We start from the raw sequence: 21626 nt of genomic DNA on the forward strand, positions 1-21626 counted from the left end.
CATGGTGACCCAACATTCTGTTTGTGGAGTAGGGCCTCATGTGTTGGCAGTGTCTCAGGTAGGAGACAGAGACTGTGAGTAATAAAAGGAGAATGTGTGAAGCAGATGATTGGTCATGAGGAGAGATGCGAGTTGGCGAGTGTGCTCGAGAAGGGCTGGGAGATGGTGAAGGTGTTTGGGATTGGAGAGAGACCATGGTTCAGATGAGGTGTGTAATGGAGAAAATGGCGGAGTGAGAAGGAAGTGAAACAACTCTTTAGTCCTGATGTAAGACCAAAGCATTCAGGAAGTGAAACGCTTTGTTAAAAGCAAACAATGCATTGGATAAAAATGTTCAATACCAGATCGTGATATTGTTATTTAATGTGCTTGCATCAAATGTATTTATTTATGCTAATTTAATAATATTCTCATTGTCATCCCAGAAAGAAAAAGCACAGTGACAACACAGCCACACAGGCACCTCCCATCGCTGGAAAGCAACTCAGCATTTCCCAAAAAGTTCCAACTGTATCAGCTTCATGTCTCTCCAAGTCACTTTTGCCGCAGATTTCTCTATCACTCTGTTTTGCTCAATGAAAAGTATTAAACAATGAGCTGTTAGAACTGGACAAGGAATCAAGCAATATCATTTACCCAAACTGCCAGTGAACCAACATGGTGTCCCCACCCAAGACCCAGCTTAAGACAAAACAAGAGTAAGAGAGAGGTCAAGTGTTTGGAGTGAGGCTCCCTCTTTCTCAGTGACTCAATAAAATGTGGTGTCTGTGCAGCTGTTCACATTGTTTCCTGTTCACAGTTACCACATCCAGGGTTCCTGCTAAAGGAGCACACGTCCTCTGATTCATTGCAACACTTATCGGAGCTTAACAAATGTGACCCAATGTCCCCAGCACTAACACCCTCAGAAACAAGCACTCCCTCAGCACTGACACTCCGACAGTGCGGCGCTCCCTCAGCACTGACCCTCCGACAGTGCGACGCTCCCTCAGCACTGACCCTCTGACAGTGTCCACTCCTCAGCACTGACCCTCCGACAGTGCGGCAGTCCCTCAGCACTGACCCTTCGACAGTGCGGCACTCCCTCAGCACTGACCCTCCGACAGTGCGGCACTCCTTCAGCACTGACCCTCCAACAGTGCGGCACTCCTTCAGCACTGACCCTCCAACAGTGCGGCACTCCTTCAGCACTGACCCTCCAACAGTGCGGCACTCCTTCAGCACTGACCTTCTGACAGTGCGGCACTCCCTCAGCACTAACCCTCTGACAGTGCGGCACTCCCTCAGCTCTAACCCTCTAACAGTGCGGCACCCCTCAGCACTGACCCTCTGACAGTGTGGCGCTCCCTCAGCACTGACCCTATGAGAGTGCGACGCTCCGTCAGTACTGACCCTCTGACAGTGTGGCGCTCCCTCAGCACTGACCCTCCGACAGTGCGGCACTCCCTCAGCACTGACCCTCTGACAGTGCAGCACTCCCTCAGCACTGACCCTCTGACAGTGCAGCACTCCCTCAGCACTGTCCCTCCGACAGTGCGGCGCTCCCTCAGCACTGACCCTCCGACAGTGCGGCACTCCCTCAGCACTGACCCTCTGACAGTGCAGCACTCCCTCAGCACTGTCCCTCCGACAGTGCGGCACTCCTTCAGCACTGACCCTCCAACAGTGCGGCACTCCTTCAGCACTAACCCTCTAACAGTGCGGCACCACTCAGCACTGACCCTCAACAGTGCGGCACTCCCTCAGCACTGACCCTCCAACAGTGCAACACTCCCTCAGCACTGACCTTCCGACAGTGCGACACACCCTCAGCACTGACCCTCTGACAGTGCGGCACCCCTTAGCACTGACCCTCTGACAATGCGGCACTCCCCCAGCACTGACCCTCCGACAGTGCAGCACTCCCTCAGCACTGACCCTCTAACAGTGCGGCACCCCTCAGCACTGACCCTCCAACAGTGCAACACTCCCTCAGCACTGACCTTCCGACAATGCGACACCCCCTCAGCACTGACCCTCTGACAGTGTGGCGCTCCCTCAGCACTGACCCTCCGACAGTGTAGCACTCCCTCAGCGTTGATGCTCCGCCAGCACGTCACACCCTCAGCACTGACCATCCGACTGTACGGCGTTCCCTCAGCACTGACTCTCCGACAGTGCGGCACTCCCTCAGAACTTACCCTCCGACAGTGCAGCACTCCCCCAGCACTGACCCTCTGTCAGTGCGTTACTCCCTCACCACTGACCCTCCGACAGTGTGGCAATCCCTCAGCACTGACCCTCCGACAGTGTGTGACTCACTCAGTACTGACCCTCCGACTGTGTGGCACTCCCTCAGCACTGACTCTCCGACAGTGTGGCACTCCCTCAGCACTGACCCTCCGACAGTATAGCACTATCTCAGCACTGACCCTCTGACAGTGTGGCACTCCCTCAGCGCTGACCCTCCGACAGTGCCGCGATCTCTCAGCACTGACCCTCTGACAGTGCGGCACTCCCTCAGCACTGACCCTCCGACAGTGCGACACTCCCTCAGCACTGACCCTGTGATAGTGAGGAACTCTCTCAGCTCTGACCCTCCGACCGTGCGGCACTCGCTCAGCACTGACCCTCCGACAGTGCGGCACTACCTCAGCACTGACTGTCTGACAGTGAGGCACTCCCTCAGCACTGACCCCCCGACAGTGCGACACTCCCTCAGCACTGACTCTCTGACAGTGCGGCACTCCCTCAGCACTGACCCTCTGACAGTGCGGCACTCCCTCAGCACTGACCCCCCGACAGTGCGACACTCCCTCAGCACTGACTCTCTGACAGTGCAGCACTCCTTCAGCACTGACCCTCCGACAGTGCGGCATTCTCTCAGCACTGACCCTCTGACAGTGTGGCACTCCCTCAGCACTGACCCTCCGACAGTGTGGCACTCCCTCAGCACTGACCCTCTGACAGTGTGGCACTCCTTCAGCACTGACCCTCCGACAGTGCGGCATTCTCTCAGCACTGACCCTCTGACAGTGTGGCACTCCCTCAGCACTGACCCTCCGACAGTGCGGTGCTCCCTCAGCCTGACCCTCCGACAGTGCGGTGCTCGCTCAGCACTGACTCTCCGACAGTGCGGCGCTCCCTCAGCAATGACCATCCGACAGTGCGGCACTCCCTCAGCACTGACCCTCCGACAGTGCGGCGCTCCCTCAGCACTGACCCTCCGACAGTGCGGCACTCCCTCAGCAATGACCATCCGACAGTACGGCACTCCCTCAGTACTGACCCTCCGACAGTGCGGCGCTCCCTCAGCACTGACCCTCCGACAGTGCGGCACTCCCTCAGCAATGACCATCCGACAGTACGGCACTCCCTCAGCACTGACCCTCTGACAGTGCGGCACTCTCTCAGCACTGACCCTCTGACAGTGCGGTGCTCACTCTGCACTGACCCTCCGACAGTGCGGCACTCCCTCAGCACTGACCCTCCGACAGTGCCCACTCCCTCAGCACTGACCCTCTGATAGTGTGGCGCTCCCTCAGCACTGACCCTCCGACAGTGCGGCACTCTCTCAGCACTGATCCTCTGACAGTGCGGCACTCCCTCAGCACTGACTGTCTGACAGTGAGGCACTCCCTCAGCACTGACCCCCCGACAGTGCGACACTCCCTCAGCACAGACTCTCTGACAGTGCGGCACTCCCTCAGCACTGACCCTCCGACAGTGCGGCACTCTCTCAGCACTGATCCTCTGACAGTGCGGCACTCCCTCAGCACTGACTGTCTGACAGTGAGGCACTCCCTCAGCACTGACCCCCCGACAGTGCGACACTCCCTCAGCACTGACTCTCTGACAGTGCAGCACTCCCTCAGCACTGACCCTCCGACAGTGTGGCATTCTCTCAGCACTGACCCTCCGACAGTGCGGCACTCCCTCAGCACTGACCCTCCGACAGTGCGGCTCTCCCTCAGCACTGACCCTCCGACAGTGCGGCACTCCCTCAGCCTGACCCTCCTCCAGTGTGGCGCTCGCTCAGCACTGACTCTCCGACAGTGCGGCGCTCCCTCAGCAATGACCATCCGACAGTGCGGCACTCCCTCAGCACTGACCCTCTGACAGTGCGGCACTCCCTCAGCACTGACCCTCCGACAGTGCGGCGCTCCCTCAGCACTGACCCTCCGACATTGCGGCACTCCCTCAGCAATGACCATCCGACAGTACGGCACTTCCTCAGCACTGACCCTCTGATAGTGCGGCACTCTCTCAGCAGCACTGACCCTCCGACAGTGCGGCACTCCCTCAGCAATGATCATCCGACAGTACGGCACTCCCTCAGCACTGACCCTCTGATAGTGCGGCACTCTCTCAGCACTGACCCTCTGACAGTGCGGCGATCCCTCTGCACTGACCCTCCGACAGTGCGGCACTCCCTCAGCACTGACCCTCTGACAGTGCGGCACTCTCTCAGCACTGACCCTCTGACAGTGCGGCGCTCCCTCTGCACTGACCCTCCGACAGTGCGGCACTCCCTCAGCACTGACCCTCTGACAGTGCCCACTCCCTCAGCACTGACCCTCTGATAGTGTGGCGCTCCCTCAGCACTGACCCTCCGACAGTGCGGCACTCTCTCAGCACTGATCCTGTGACAGTGCGGCGCACCCTCAGCACTGACCCTCCGACAGTGCGGCACTCCCTCAGCACTGACCCTCTGACAGTGCGGCACTCCCTCAGCACTGACCGTCCGACAGTGCGGCACTCCCTCAGCACTGACCCCTGACAGTGCGGGGCTCCATTTGGGGCATGTTATTGAGGGGTAAAAGCTAGCCACAACTGACAAACACATTACCATTGACATTGATTTCTTTTTAATCAAGTTATCAGTGATTTTGGAAATACAGACAGAGACTGCATGTTAATACTGCAGCATCATTTACTGAGTCGGCACTAATACTAAAACAGTTCATGCAGCACCATCTGGAGTAAAGCAGAATTGACAGCGATTCTCTCACCAGAAATCCTTGTAAGTGCCACTGCCCTCACGTTTGGTATCGTTTCATCCACATTGACCACTGGTGTAGAAGAAGCCAGGTCACCAATTCACCACACTTTAATGCTATCGCCTTCACAAAAGTCATGCAACAGATTTGTAAACTTTTTCATATAGTCACTGCTGTCTCTGTTCTGTATTGGAAGAGACAGCAGAGGGAACACCCAGTTTTGGTGTCTGATTTCTCACCTGATGTGGTTTTTTTTAAATAAACTGTAGTTTTTCACAGCTTTTAGGTGGTCATGTACTCTCACAGGGCTGTTTGATTCGAGGCAGTCTGAGTGTAAAAATACTATTTGGAAACTTCTTGTTTTCCCCGTGATGAGGAAATAGTCAAGTGCCTTTCCTGACAGTGTAATGTCTTCAGTCTGATGGTGTTTCTAAACCGGCCAGGGTGGGGATCATTACACGATACATCACTGAGTGCTGCCCCATCACCAGGTTGTCCAGACACCTGTTTGGTCAGTCTCTGTTACCTTTCTGAGGCCATTAGTTGACTCACTATACACACACATACACTCACACAAACACACACACGCACACCCACACACACACACACACACCCATTCATACACCCACCCAAACACACACACATGAACTCACACACCCACACACACAAATTCACACACATCCAAACACACACTCCAACACACACACACAAACACACACACATGAATTCACAGACATACAAATACACACACTCACCCCCACACACACACTCGCACACACACACTCGCACACACTCACACACACACTCGCACACACACACACAATCACACACACACACACTCGCACACACACACTCGCACACACACACTCGCACACACTCACACATTCGCACACACACTCGCACACACACACACACACACACACTCTCACACGCACACACACATGCACACACACACAATCGCACACACACACAGATGTTGGACCTGCTGAAATCCATTCCCTATTTGACAATGACGTGTCCTCAGTGCACTATGTCTAACCACAACCCAGATATGGCCTGTTGGAAATCAAGAAGTGGCCAATTGAATCTCTAATCAGTGAGTGACAAGTTACTGATTTCAATACGGACTCGTGTGACCTTCAAACTGGGTTAGTAGTGAGAGAGTGAGCTGGAAAGTCGTGTGTGTGAATGTCTTTTCATTGTTACAACTACTTCACTTCCTCAGCCACTGAATGGCAGGTGATGTTTATGAAGGGCCTTTGCTTGGTCACTGTGTCATGTCACATGGGGTTAACGCGGCCTGCCTCGCCTCACCTGGTGCTGCACTGGGCAATATTGCAGTCTGAGTTTGCAACAACAGAAGTGACAGGTGTCACTACGTACTGAGGTTCTACCTGTCCCCGGTGTTGCGGAGGATAGGCCTGGCCTCGCTGTCACAGAACGCTCCGAGTAGTTGGACCGTTCCGTATCACCACCCTTCATGGAGAAGTTTATGAAGAAAAACACCTTTGACCACAAGTCCATCAGGAAGTGGTCAGCACGTAGTGTCCTTGAGACCCTTCGGGAAAAGGAGAGGGCGGATCCTATCGAGCAGTTCCCTGAGCAGACTGTCAAAGCCATTTGGCAGAATGTCTCATCGCCAGAACTTTCCAACAAGCACCAAGACATGGCTTGGCTGGTGGTGAGAAGGGCTCTGCCTGTGAGATCCTTTATGTACGCCCGGACTCTCTGCCACACCACACGCTGCCCTCGAAGCGGCTGCGGGGGGGACGAGACTGTCACACACCTCCTTCTGGAATGTGCCTACGCAGAGGAAGTCTGGAGAGGAATGCAGTGGTGTTTGTCAAGGTTCGTCCCGAGCAGCGCCGTGACGCGGGACTCCGTGCTCTACGGTCTGTTCCCCAGGACGCACACCAAGACGAACATCAACTGTGCCTGGAGGATCATCAACTCGGTGAAGGACGCTCTCTGGGCGGTCCGAAACCTGTTGATCTTCCAGCTGAAGGAGTGACCCCGACTGAGTGTTGCAGACTGGCACATTCCATGGTTCAGGACTTTGTGTTGAGGGACGCGCTGAAGCTTGGGGCAGCTGCCGCCAAGGCGCGGTGGGGAAAGACCACGGTGTAACATCTGCCTGCCTAACGAAGAACAGGAGGCCCATGCAGTCATTTGGGCTCCGCTGACACCTCAGCTAATTATATGGGCATATGATTAATAAACATACAGACCTGTATATACAAATGATAAATTCTGATCTCTGTATGTAAATGTTTACGTATGTATGGCATGACCAACTGTACAGACCATCAAATTATTTTATGAATAAAGTATATTTTTGAAATAAAAAAAACAACAGAAGTGACAGAGAAGCAAGATTGTTCTGAAGCTTTGAGGAATTAAAGATTCATCTCCCAGCAAACCACTCCAAACAAGGGCTGGGAGAAAAACCTGTTCAGGCAATAAAATATAACGTGTTTTCCTTCTGTTTTTGTTAAATATAAAATATTAGAGACAGAATGAACAGGCAATTTGATTGACCATCCAATCAGATATTGAGAGTCTGTTCACTTTGTAATTTTCAAACCATTAATTCACAGGATGTGGACAGTCCGGCATTTATTGTCCATCTCTAATTGCCCCTTGAGAAGGTGATAGTAAGTTGCCTTCTTGAACTGCTGCAGTCTTTGGGGTGAATGGACACCCACAGTGCTGCTAGGGAGGGACTTACAGGATTTTGACCCAGTGACACTAAAGGTTCGATGATATACTCCTAAGTCAGGATGGTGAGGGGAACTTGCAAGGGCTGGTGTTTCCATGTATTTGCTGCCCTGGTCCTTCTAGATGGAAGTGGTCGTGGGTTTGGAAGGTGCTGCTGAATTGGAAAGTTCCAATCGGCTGGGAAAGCAGGGTGTCATGAGGCTATAATGGCAGATGCACGCAGAGGTGGTGGGAAGGAGGAGGTCATGTGATGAAATCTCCAGCGTTGCTAACCTGAGCTTGGTATTACCCTGAAAGGATGTAGAAAGGGGGAGCCATAGCAACCAGATACAGTCACAAATATGCAGCAAGGATTGAAAGGGGTGGATTATGTCAATTAGCTCCTGGTAAAGAGTTTGACTCTTAAAACACATGAAATTTAAAACACAAAATTGATAAAGCAATTTACCATGTGCAATTTCAATCTCTTTATTTAAGGAAAGATGTAAATGCATCAGAGCCCCTTTGTTTGGTTGGTCCTTGGATTAAGGGGATTACGGAATCCTAACGGGGGGCTAACTGACCGGGTCGTGTTAATTTCTGTTTAAAAGCCATGATTTGGAGATGCTGGTGTGGGACTAGGGTGGACAAAGTTAAAAATCACACAACACTGGGTTATAGTCCAACAGGTTTATTTGGAAACACTAGCTTTCGGAGCGCTGCTCCTTCATCAGGTAGCTGTAGAGTAGGCTCATAAGTCACAGAATTTATAGCAAAAGATCACAGTGTGATCAATGTTTGTGAGAAGATTTGTAGCTCGGGTGCTCGTTGTTGTGGTTATGTTCACCGAGCTGGGAATTTGTGTTGCAGACGTTTCATCCCCTGTCTAGGTGACATCCTCAGTGCTTGGGAGCCTCCTGTGAAGCGCTTCTGTGATTTTTCCTCCGGTATTTATAGTGGTTTGACTCTGCCGCTTCTGGTTGTCAGTTCCAGCTGTCCGCTGCAGTGGTCAGTATATTGGGTCCAGGTTGATGTGCTTATTGATTGAATCTGTGGATGAGTGCCATGCCTCTAGGAATTCCCTGGCTGTTCTCTGTCTGGCTTGCCCTATAATAGTAGTGTTGTCCCAGTCGAATTCATGTTGCTTGTCATCTGCGTGTGTGGCTACTAAGGATAGCTGGTCGTGGCGTTTCGTGGCGAGTTGATGTTCATGGATGCGGATCGTTAGCTGTCTTCCTGTTTGTCCTATGTAGTGTTTTGTGCAGTCCTTGCATGGGATTTTGTACACTACATTGGTTTTGCTCATGCTGGGTACCGGGTCCTTCGTTCTGGTGAGTTGTTGTCTGAGAGTGGCTGTTGGTTTGTGTGCTGTTATAAGTCCTAGTGGTCGCAGTAGTCTGGCTGTCAGTTCGGAAATGCTCCTGATGTATGGTTGTGTGGCTAGTCCTTTGGGTTGCGGCATGTCCTCGTTCCGTTGTCTTTCCCTTAGGCATCTGTTGATGAAATTGCGGGGGAAATTCACCAAAAACGGAAATCACCGCAATTTCATCACCAGATGCCTAAGGGAAAGACAACGGAACGAGGACATGCCGCAACCCAAAGGACTAGCCACACTACCATACATCAGGAGCATTTCCGAACTGACAGCCAGACTACTGCGACCACTAGGACTTATAACAGCACACAAACCAACAGCCACTCTCAGACAACAACTCACCAGAACGAAGGACCCGGTACCCAGCATGAGCAAAACCAATGTAGTGTACAAAATCCCATGCAAGGACTGCACAAAACACTATTTCGGACAAACAGGAAGACAGCTAACGATCCGCATACATGAACACCAACTAGCCACGAAACGACACGACCAGCTATCCTTAGTAGCCACACACGCAGACGACAAGCAACATGAATTCGACTGGGACAACACTACTATCATAGGACAAGCCAAACAGAGAACAGCCAGGGAATTCCTAGAGGCATGGCACTCATCCACAGATTCAATCAATAAGCACATCGACCTGGACCCAATATACCGGCCACTGCAGTGGACAGCTGGAACTGACAACCGGAAGTGGCAGAGTCAAACCACTATAAATACCGGAGGAAAAACCACAGAAGCGCTTCACAGGAGGGTCCCAAGCACTGAGGATGTCACCTAGACAGGGGGCGAAACGTCTGCAACACAAATTCCCAGCTCGGTGAACAGAACCACAACGATCACAGTGTGATGCAACTGAGATGATATATTGAACAAACCTGGATTGCTCTTAAGTCTTTTAGAATGGGTTGCAGGTTTCGGTTCATTAACATGTAAATCCCTGAACTCCTTTTAAGTCACATTCTCGAGATAATTTAAGGTTTCATAAACAAAGGTGACATCTCAGCTCAGACAATGCATTAAAGGCGTGAGGTTAGAGTCTGTCTTTATCTTAATCTTGAGTCAGACTGGTTTTATTTCCAAAGTAGGAATTTATAAAATGTTATATGGATTGACTGCCTGCAGGTTGTGTGCTTTCTGAGTAAAAATAGAATGTATCTGCAAATATAGTTCTGCATATGCAAATTCACCCCATAGACTTATATATGTGTGTGTGTGTGAGAATGTGAGAGAGAGAATGAGTGTGCGCATGTGAGTGTGTGTGAGAATGTGAGAGAGAGAGTGTGTGCGCATGTGAGTGTGTGTGAGAATGTGAGAGAGAGAGTGAGTGTGCGCATGTGAGTGTGTGTGAGAATGTGAGAGAGAGAGTGAGTGTGCGCATGTGAGTGTGTGTGAGAATGTGAGAGAGAGAGTGAGTGTGCGCATGTGAGTGTGTGTGAGAATGTGAGAGAGAGAGTGAGTGTGCGCATGTGAGTGTGTGTGTGAATGTGAGAGAGAGAGTGAGTGTGCGCATGTGAGTGTGTGTGTGAATGTGAGAGAGAGAGTGAGTGTGCGCATGTGAGTGTGTGTGAGAATGTGAGAGAGAGAGTGAGTGTGCGCATGTGAGTGTGTGTGAGAATGTGAGAGAGAGAGTGAGTGTGCGCATGTGAGTGTGTGTGAGAATGTGTGAAAGAGTGTGTGTATGCTTGGTAGAGTGTGTGTGATGGGCATAAGCCTGTGAGAGGTTGCGTGCTTGGGAGTGAGTGTAGGGGTTGTATATGTGCGTGTCTGAGAGAGGTTCTGCGTGAGTGTGTGTGTGTGACGTACAATGGGGTCACCTGTAGTGTGACATGAACCCAAGGTCCCAGTCGAGGCCATCCCCATGGATACTGAACTTGGCTATCAGCCTCTGCTCAGCCACTTTGCGTCGTTGTGGAGAAGCTTAAAAGACGTTCTGTTATTTACATATCAATGAACCGAAACCTGCAACCCATTCTAAAAGCTGAAAGACTTAACAGCAATCTAGGTTTGTTCAATATGTTGTTTCAGTTGCATGACACTAATTTTTTTTGTTGTAAATTCTGTGTCTTATGATCCTGCTCCACAGTTACCTAATTAAGGAGCAGCGCTCCGAAAGCTAGTGCTTCCAAATAAATCTGTTGGACTATAACCTGGTACTGCATTTGTCTGTTTAAAAGAGTAGAGGGTGAGGGGAGACTTTGATTGAAGTGTGCGATGCTGAATGGTCTTAACAAGGAAATGGAAAACATATTTCCTCTTCTGGGTCAGTTCAGAACGAGGAGATACTATCTTACAAGCAGGGGGACCCCTTTCCCAGTGGGGGGGGGGAGGATTATTTTTCTCTGAGTGGTTTGTGTAATGTTGAAACCCAGCCTTCGAAGGCAATGGACGTGGGTCCTTGACTCTTTGTAATGCAGAACTAAATAGATTGTTGGGTGGTAAATGGGAACGTGGAATGTGGAATAGCAGCCATCTTGGAATTGGATGGTGAAGAAGACGTGGGCTGAATGGCCTACGTGTGCTTCTGTTCTTTATGTTGGTGTAGTGGTAATGTAATTAGATCAGTGATCAAGAGGGTCCAACTAACAACCTGGAGACATGGATTGAAATCTCACTGCGGCAGCTAGGGGAAGGGAAATTCAATTAGCGGGGAGGCAATGGGCTGGACAGTTAATCCAGAGACCTGAGTAATGTTCTGGTTCAAGTCCTGCCAATGGTAGATGGTAGAATTGAAGTTAGTAAAAATATCTGGATGACTGTGACCAGATTGAAGAGGGAAATCCCATCTGATTCAATGGGAGAAGGAAACTGCTGTCCTTACCTACTCTGATCTACATGTGACTCCAGACCCTATCAACTGCCCTTTGTGCAACTAGGGGTGGGCAAGAAATGTTAGTCTGGACAGTGTAACCCACACCTTGTGAAGGAATAAAATAAAACTGAAGCATGTTTGGAACAAAGCAGCTAAGTTTTGGGAATGGTAATTGTGTGCTCAGAGGCTGACTGTGAAAACTGAACTGATCCATTTTTTCTTTCCTGATGGAAATCCATCATCCTTACCCAGTCTGACACTGACATTGTGATCATCAAGCAGGTCGCTCACTTGTACTCGAGATGGCAGCTCACCCCCAACCTTGTGAGGGTAAACCTTACATTTTTATAACGCCGTTCACACCCTCAGAAAATTTCAAAGTGCTTCCCAGTAAAAGGCGCACTTTTGTGAAGGACAGCCCTTTTTGCGAAACAGGGAATTTGGCAGCGAGTTTGGCATTGCAAGATCCCACAAATGGCCACACAATCAGGTACAGTAATCTGTAGCTTTAATAATGGGTTCCTGGTTCCCACGTCCTTTCTATCCCCAGTGAGAGGAAGTGGGCAGCAACGTTCTTGAGAATAAAACAAGAATGACTGAGACAGGACTTGGGTCTCTTTGTACTCAGCTCTCTGGGAAACTGTGCTCCAACTGTCACTGCCTAACCTTTCCAATCCCATCCTGCCTGACAACAGATAATGCCACAATCCAAAAGAAGTTAGTTTGGCATTTGTACTGCAATTGTTGTTATTCTGGTACCTTAGTGTCTTGTTGAACCATACACCCAACACCAGTGTGTGTCTGGGAGTCACTGGTTATCTGACAACTCCCACTCCTGACTGTCAGAGTTGCCAACTGAGTCTGACTGTTTTCCTGGATAAAAATCACACAACACCAGGTTATAGTCCAACAGGTTTAATTGGAAGCACTAGCTTTCGGAGCGACGCTCCTTCATCAGGTGATAGTGGAGGGCTCAATCCTAACACAGAATTTATAGCAAAGATTTACAGCGTGATGTAACTGAAATTATACATTGAAAAATTGATTGTCTGTTAAGCCTTTCATCTGTTAGAATACAGTGATAGTTTCACTTCTTTCATGTGTAAATCACAAAACCTTTTTTTAAAGTTGCATTCTCAGGTTAGCTGTTAACAATGGTGATAGCTCGACAATATGTTGAAGGTGTTAGCCCCCTGTGTTCTCTGTCTATGACCTGATGTTTAGATTGATTCTAATCTAACAAATGAGATAACAGAGTTTTACATAAATTCATGCAGTTTTTGAACTCAGAGTTCTACATGAATGCATGCAGTTTTTGAGAAAAGTACAATGTAACTCTGCAAGTACAAATTCACCCCACAGAATATATGTGTGCATGTGGGTCTTTGTCTATGTGTGTGTGCATCTGTCTGGGGTGGGGGTTGTGAGTGTGAGAAAGTGTGTGTGTGTGTTTGTAGTGAGTGCAGAGTGTCTTAAGTCTGTGAGGGGGTGCATGTGTGAGTGTGGGAGTGTGTGTGTCTATCCGGGTGTGTGTGGGTGTCTGTGTGTGCGTCTGTGTGTACCTGTGTCTGTGTGTATGTGAGAGTGTGTGTAGGAATATCTGTGTCTGTGTGTGTAGTGCAATGGTGATCACCTGTAATGTGACATGAACCCAAGGTCCCGGTTGAGGCCCTCCCTATGGGTACCGAACTTAGCTATCAGCCTCTGCTCGGCCACTTTTCTCTGCTGCCAATCCCAAAGTCCACCTTGGAGGATGGTCACCCGAAGGTCCGAGGCTGAATGTCCTGGACCACTGAAGTGTTCTCCAACTGGGAGGGAACCCACCTGTCTGTTGATTGTTGTGCAGTGCGGTCACATTACAGGTGATCACCATTGCACTACACATACACACAGATATTCCTACACACACAAACTCTCACATACACACAGACACAGGTACACACAGGCGCCTAAACAGGCACCAGTACACACCCTTATAGACACGCACACTCCCACACTCACACATGCACCCCCTCACAGACTTAAGACACTCTGCACTCACTACACACACACTTTCTCACACTCACAACCCCCACCCCAGACAGACACACACACACACAGACAAAGACCCACATGCACACATATATTCTGTGGGGTGAATTTGTACTTGCAGAGTTACATTGTACTTTGCTCAAAAACTGCATGCATTCATGTAGAACTCTGAGCTCAAAAACTGCATGAATTTATGTAAAACTCTGTTATCTCACTTTTTAGATTAGAATTAATCTAAACATCAGGTCATAGACAGAGAACACAGGGGGCTAACACCTTCAACATATTGTCGAGCTATCACCATTGTTAACAGCTAACCTGAGAATGCAACTTTAAAAAAAAGGGTTTTGTGATTTACACACGAAAGAAGTGAAACTATCACTGTATTCTAACAGATGAAGGGCTTAACAGACAATCAATTTTTCAATGCATAATTTCAGTTACATCACACTAAATTTTTGCTATAAATTCTGTGAGCCCTCCACTATCACCTGATGAAGGAGCGACGCTCCGAAAGCTAGTGCGCTTCCAATTAAACCTGTTGGACTATAACCTGGTGTTGTGTGATTTTTAACTTTGTACACCCCAGTCCAACACCGGCATCTCCACATCATGTATCCCTGGAGGTTGCATTACCTGAAACATTCCACCACATTTCAGTCCTCCTGACCTCCCCCGACACCTCTCTCATTGGTTGCCTGACATGTCCATCTTCATCAGGCCCAATGCTGCAGCCAATCAGAATGTAGATAGACTCTTTTTTTTCCTGATTGGCTGATTCCTGCCAGTTAATTTATTCTTTCATGAGAATAGGTGTTGTCTGTCCAGAACTGTCTGTGAGCTGAGTGGGAGGCTTGCTCTGCCACTTCAGAGGACAGTTAAGAGCTTTTTTATTCATTCACAGGATGAGGGAATCGCTGGTTAGGGCAGAATTTATTGCCCATCTAGAGGGCAGTTAAGGGCAGGGTATGGAGTTACATAGAGACAGACCAGGTAAGAATGGCCATTTCCTTCCCCAAAGGACATTAGTGAACACAATGGGCTTTTCCTGACAATCATTTCCTGATTCTTGGTCGTCATTCAACTCTGAATTCCAGACTTCTTTTATTGAATTCAAACTTCACTATCTGCCGTGGTGGGATTTGAACACAATTGCCCGGAACATTGTCTGGGTCTGAGGATTAACAGTCCAGTGATAATCCCACTAGGTCATCGCCTTCCCTGTTTTTGCCACCCTGAACCACATTTTTTGGGTCAGGAGTCAAGTGTTGGCCAAACTATGTGAGAGTAAAGAACATTAATAAACGAGATAGGTTTTACAACAACATGTTGTACCAGCTGCTATCACTGAGACTAGATTTATATTCCAGATCCTTATGAATAGAAATTAAAATTCCTCCAGCTTCCAGTGGGTTTTGAACCCAGGTCTACTGTCCGTTATCCAGGATCTCTTGTTGCCTGGTCCAGCTTAGCCTCATCGCTTCCCAATTTTCCAGAATCATGGAGTATATTTCCCATCTGACCTATTTAACAACCAATAAACAGAAGTCTTCAATGAAATGTAATTAAAATAAACATCTTTTTAATGCTCCCAATCTGGTGACCTGAAGATTCATCTTCCATTCCTGAAAAGGCCAGGGCAATTCTGAAGGGTAATCAATCCTGGAGGGAATGATGTGGAGATGCCGGTGTTGGACTGGGGTGTACAAAGCTAAAAATCACACAACACCAGGTTATAGTCCAATTGGAAGCACTAGCTTTCGGAGCGCCACTCCTTCATCAGGTGGTTGTCTGGAGGGAACGTTGGAGGACAATGAGGGTTTGGCAGTAAGACAATGTCCTGTGCGGTGCTCCCCCCACTCCCCTCCACCCCACCGCCTCCTCCCCACACACACACACACACACAGAGCGCTGGGATTAAACAGCTTTTGCAGTTGTGCCATGTGACTGTCCAGGAGGCTGCCTTGCTGGGCCAGTGTTTATTGCACCCAGTCGCACGTCCTCTTCCTGTTTCTCAGGTTTAATCTCCTTCAGTAGGGGCAGCATTGTCCGCCAGCTCCTCTCTGTTACAAGACAAGAAATAGGAATGGTTCAACTGTGAGGAAATGGGGTGAGCAGTACAGGTTACCCAATGTATAAGACCACAGGTACCTGGAAGTGGGCTGCAGGATAAAAACATGGGGTCAAAAGGTTTGGCTGATAGGGCAGGCTCTAGCAGGGGGAGAGGAGACTCACGTTGAGCAGAAATACAGTCAGTTCTACAGTAACACGGTACTTCCATTCTCATACATTCCTGTGTAATAAGAAAATCAGGTAATAGCAACACCATTTAAACTAATGGAATCCGAATCACGTTAAAACCAACATGCGCTTTAAATGTTTGTGCTTTAGAAAGAGTGCCCTGAATTCGTCAATTGTGTTACAGCGAATTCACATTAAGGAAACCTGCATTAGAGCAGAGCGACCTGTATGTAAATGTCAGGCTGAATGGCCTGTTTCATTATGTGTTGCTGGAAAAGCACAGCAGGTCAGGCAGCATCCGAGGACCAGGAAAATCGACGTTTCGGGATTCCTGATGAAGAAGTCCGGCCCGAAACGTCGATTCTCCTGCTCCTCAGATGCTGCCTGACCTGCTGTGCTTTTCCGGCACTACACTCTCAATCTGATCTCCAGCATCTGCAGACCTCACTGTCTCCTGGCCTGTTTCATTGCTGATCATTTTGTGTAATTCTGTACAATGCTCCACGGGAATGGGTGATGGGAGTGTATCTGGCTGTCCCTCTGATTCACTGGGTAAGGTTAACATTGCCCCTCACTGACTCTCCGTCAGAAACCCTCTCTCTGATATCTTACCCTCTCTTTTAATCAGCCTGGGATGCAAGCATTGTCAGCAAGTACAGCATTTAAGACCCGTCACTTAATTGTTTGTGAGCAAGAGATGTTGAGCTGCCGAGATGAGAGTCCCTGGGGATATCATTTCACAGGACAGACCACCACATTGATGTGGGCTTGGAGTCACATCGAGGCCAGACCAGGTAAGGACAGCAGATTGTTCTCCTGAGGGGCATTAGTGAACCAGATGGGTCATCAGATCAATGATCTACAAGATCAAGACAATGGACCTGTCCCTTCCCTCTCCTACAGTTACACCGTCAAAGCCCCTTCCCTCTCCTACAGTTACACCGTCAAAGCCCCTTCCCTCTGCTACAGTTACACCGTCAAAGCCCCTTCCCTCTGCTACAGTTACACCATCAAAGCCCCTTCCCTCTCCTACAGTTACACCGTCAAAGCCCCTTCCCTGTGCTACAGTTACACCGTCAAAGCCCCTTCCCTCTGCTACAGTTACACCATCAAAGCCCCTTCCCTCTGCTACAGTTACACCGTCAAAGCCCCTTCCCTCTGCTACAGTTACACCGTCAAAGCCCCTTCCCTCTCCTACAGTTACACCGTCAAAGCCCCTTCCCTCTGGTACAGTTACACCGTCAAAGCCCCTTCCCTCTGCTACAGTTACACTGTCAAAGCCCCTTCCCTCTCCTACAGTTACACCGTCAAAGCCCCTTCCCTCTCCTACAGTTACACTGTCAAAGCCCCTTCCCTCTGCTACAGTTACACCGTCAAAGCCCCTTCCCTCTCCTACAGTTACACTGTCAAAGCCCCTTCCCTCTCCTACAGTTACACTGTCAAAGCCCCTTCCCTCTCCTACAGTTACACTGTCAAAGCCCCTTCCCTCTGCTACAGTTACACCATCAAAGCCCCTTCCCTCTGCTACAGTTACACCATCAAAGCCCCTTCCCTCTGGTACAGTTACACTGTCAAAGCCCCTTCCCTCTGCTACAGTTACACCGTCAAAGCCCCTTCCCTCTGCTACAGTTACACCGTCAAAGCCCCTTCCCTCTGCTACAGTTACACCGTCAAAGCCCCTTCCCTCTGCTACAGTTACACCATCAAAGCCCCTTCCCTCTGCTACAGTTACACCGTCAAAGCCCCTTCCCTCTGCTACAGTTACACCATCAAAGCCCCTTCCCTCTGCTACAGTTACACCGTCAAAGCCCCTTCCCTCTGCTACAGTTACACCATCAAAGCCCCTTCCCTCTCCTACAGTTACACTGTCAAAGCCCCTTCCCTCTGCTACAGTTACACCATCAAAGCCCCTTCCCTCTGCTACAGTTACACCGTCAAAGCCCCTTCCCTCTGCTACAGTTACACCATCAAAGCCCCTTCCCTCTGCTACAGTTACACCGTCAAAGCCCCTTCCCTCTGCTACAGTTACACCGTCAAAGCCCCTTCCCTCTGCTACAGTTACACCGTCAAAGCCCCTTCCCTCTCCTACAGTTACACTGTCAAAGCCCCTTCCCTCTCCTACAGTTACACTGTCAAAGCCCCTTCCCTCTCCTACAGTTACACCGTCAAAGCCCCTTCCCTCTCCTACAGTTACACTGTCAAAGCCCCTTCCCTCTGCTACAGTTACACCGTCAAAGCCCCTTCCCTCTGCTACAGTTACACCATCAAAGCCCCTTCCCTCTGCTACAGTTACACCGTCAAAGCCCCTTCCCTCTGCTACAGTTACACCGTCAACGCCCCTTCCCTCTCCTACAGTTACACCGTCAAAGCCCCTTCCCTCTCCTACAGTTACACTGTCAAAGCCCCTTCCCTCTGCTACAGTTACACCATCAAAGCCCCTTCCCTCTGCTACAGTTACACCATCAAAGCCCCTTCCCTCTGGTACAGTTACACTGTCAAAGCCCCTTCCCTCTCCTACAGTTACACTGTCAAAGCCCCTTCCCTCTCCTACAGTTACACTGTCAAAGCCCCTTCCCTCTGCTACAGTTACACCGTCAAAGCCCCTTCCCTCTCCTACAGTTACACCGTCAAAGCCCCTTCCCTCTCCTACAGTGACACTGTCAAAGCCCCTTCCCTCTGCTACAGTTACACCATCAAAGCCCCTTCCCTCTCCTACAGTTACACCGTCAAAGCCCCTTCCCTCTCCTACAGTTACACCGTCAAAGCCCCTTCCCTCTCCTACAGTTACACCATCAAAGCCCCTTCCCTCTCCTACAGTTACACCGTCAAAGCCCCTTCCCTCTCCTACAGTTACACCATCAAAGCCCCTTCCCTCTCCTACAGTTACACCGTCAAAGCCCCTTCCCTCTGCTACAGTTACACCGTCAAAGCCCGTTCCCTCTGCTACAGTTACACCGTCAAAGCCCCTTCCCTCTCCTACAGTTACACCATCAAAGCCCCTTCCCTCTCCTACAGTTACACCGTCAAAGCCCCTTCCCTCTCCTACAGTTACACCGTCAAAGCCCCTTCCCTCTCCTACAGTTACACTGTCAAAGCCCCTTCCCTCTGCTACAGTTACACCGTCAAATCCCCTTCCCTCTCCTACAGTTACACCGTCAAAGCCCCTTCCCTCTCCTACAGTTACACTGTCAAAACCCCTTCCCTCTGCTACAGTTACACCGTCAAATCCCCTTCCCTCTCCTACAGTTACACTGTCAAAGCCCCTTCCCTCTCCTACAGTTACACTGTCAAAGCCCCTTCCCTCTCCTACAGTTACACCGTCAAAGCCCCTTCCCTCTGTTACAGTTACAGCGTCAAAGCCCCTTCCCTCTCCTACAGTTACACCGTCAAAGCCCCTTCCCTCTCCTACAGTTACACCATCAAAGCCCCTTCCCTCTCCTACAGTTACACCGTCAAAGCCCCTTCCCTCTGCTACAGTTACACCGTCAAAGCCCCTTCCCTCTGCTACAGTTACACCGTCAAAGCCCCTTCCCTCTGCTACAGTTACACCGTCAAAGCCCCTTCCCTCTGCTACAGTTACACCATCAAAGCCCCTTCCCTCTCCTACAGTTACACCATCAAAGCCCCTTCCCTCTGCTACAGTTACACCGTCAAAGCCCCTTCCCTCTGCTACAGTTACACCGTCAAAGCCCCTTCCCTCTGCTACAGTGACACCGTCAAAGCCCCTTCCCTCTGCTACAGTTACACCGTCAAAGCCCCTTCCCTCTCCTACAGTTACACCGTCAAAGCCCCTTCCCTCTGCTACAGTTACAGCGTCAAAGCCCCTTCCCTCTCCTACAGTTACACCGTCAAAGCCCCTTCCCTCTCCTACAGTTACACCATCAAAGCCCCTTCCCTCTGTTACAGTTACACCGTCAAAGCCCCTTCCCTCTGCTACAGTTACACCATCAAAGCCCCTTCCCTCTCCTACAGTTACACCGTCAAAGCCCCTTCCCTCTCCTACAGTTACACCATCAAAGCCCCTTCCCTCTCCTACAGTTACACTGTCAAAGCCCCTTCCCTCTGCTACAGTTACACCGTCAAAGCCCCTTCCCTCTGCTACAGTTACACCGTCAAAGCCCCTTCCCTCTCCTACAGTTACACAGTCAAAGCCCCTTCCCTCTGCTACAGTTACACCGTCAAAGCCCCTTCCCTCTGCTACAGTGACACCGTCAAAGCCCCTTCCCTCTGCTACAGTTACACTGTCAAAGCCCCTTCCCTCTGCTACAGTTACACCATCAAAGCCCCTTCCCTCTGGTACAGTTACACTGTCAAAGCCCCTTCCCTCTGCTACAGTTACACCATCAAAGCCCCTTCCCTCTCCTACAGTTACACAGTCAAAGCCCCTTCCCTCTGCTACAGTGACACCGTCAAAGCCCCTTCCCTCTGCTACAGTTACACCGTCAAAGCCCCTTCCCTCTCCTACAGTTACACCGTCAAAGCCCCTTCCCTCTGCTACAGTTACAGCGTCAAAGCCCCTTCCCTCTCCTACAGTTACACCGTCAAAGCCCCTTCCCTCTCCTACAGTTACACTGTCAAAGCCCCTTCCCTCTCCTACAGTTACACCGTCAAAGCCCCTTCCCTCTCCTACAGTTACACCGTCAAAGCCCCTTCCCTCTGCTACAGTTACACCGTCAAAGCCCCTTCCCTCTCCTACAGTTACACTGTCAAAGCCCCTTCCCTCTGCTATAGTTACACCGTCAAAGCCCCTTCCCTCTGCTACAGTTACACCATCAAAGCCCCTTCCCTCTGCTACAGTTACACCGTCAAAGCCCCTTCCCTCTGCTACAGTTACACCGTCAAAGCCCCTTCCCTCTGCTACAGTTACACCGTCAAAGACCCTTCCCTCTGCTACAGTTACACTGTCAAAGCCCCTTCCCTCTCCTACAGTTACACCGTCAAAGCCCCTTCCCTCTGCTACAGTTACACCGTCAAAGACCCTTCCCTCTGCTACAGTTACACCGTCAAAGCCCCTTCCCTCTGCTACAGTTACACTGTCAAAGCCCCTTCCCTCTGCTACAGTTACACCGTCAAAGCCCCTTCCCTCTCCTACAGTTACACTATCAAAGCCCCTTCCCTCTGCTACAGTTACACCATCAAAGCCCCTTCGCTCTCCTACAGTTACACCGTCAAAGCCCCTTCCCTCTGCTACAGTTACACCGTCAAAGCCCCTTCCCTCTGCTACAGTGACACCGTCAAAGCCCCTTCCCTCTCCTACAGTTACACCGTCAAAGCCCCTTCCCTCTGCTACAGTTACACCGTCAAAGCCCCTTCCGTCTGCTACAGTTACACTGTCAAAGCCCCTTCCCTCTGCTACAGTTACACCGTCAAAGCCCCTTCCCTCTCCTACAGTTACACAGTCAAAGCCCCTTCCCTCTCCTACAGTTACACCGTCAAAGCCCCTTCCCTCTCCTACAGTTACACCATCAAAGCCCCTTCCCTCTCC

General features: G+C 50.2%; 2 protein-coding genes across 4 annotated transcripts in view; both read right to left on the reverse strand.

The window, feature by feature from the left end:
• Window positions 1–5671, reverse strand: part of LOC122548230 (transient receptor potential cation channel subfamily V member 3-like) — a 100265-nt gene extending 94594 nt beyond the window's left edge. For 2 of the 3 annotated variants that reach the window (XM_087977184.1, XM_087977178.1), the window contains exon 1: window positions 4992–5671. The gene's annotated coding sequence lies outside the window, so the exon portion shown is untranslated. The remainder of the gene's footprint in view (window positions 1–4991) is intronic. The other variant, XM_087977183.1, reaches the window with a different exon arrangement.
• A 10134-nt stretch (window positions 5672–15805) lies between these two features.
• The window catches only part of LOC122564201 (transient receptor potential cation channel subfamily V member 1), a 93305-nt gene continuing 87484 nt past the window's right edge, over window positions 15806–21626 (reverse strand). The window contains exon 16 of the mRNA XM_087977050.1: window positions 15806–15963. Coding sequence (XP_087833176.1) covers window positions 15818–15963 — 146 coding nt within the window. The 3' untranslated portion in view covers window positions 15806–15817. The remainder of the gene's footprint in view (window positions 15964–21626) is intronic.

This window comes from Chiloscyllium plagiosum, unplaced genomic scaffold (assembly GCF_037043375.1).
Source record: "Chiloscyllium plagiosum isolate Xiang-an unplaced genomic scaffold, Cpla_swu_hap1 HiC_scaffold_31, whole genome shotgun sequence".
In the NCBI taxonomy this organism is placed as follows: domain Eukaryota; kingdom Metazoa; phylum Chordata; class Chondrichthyes; order Orectolobiformes; family Hemiscylliidae; genus Chiloscyllium; species Chiloscyllium plagiosum.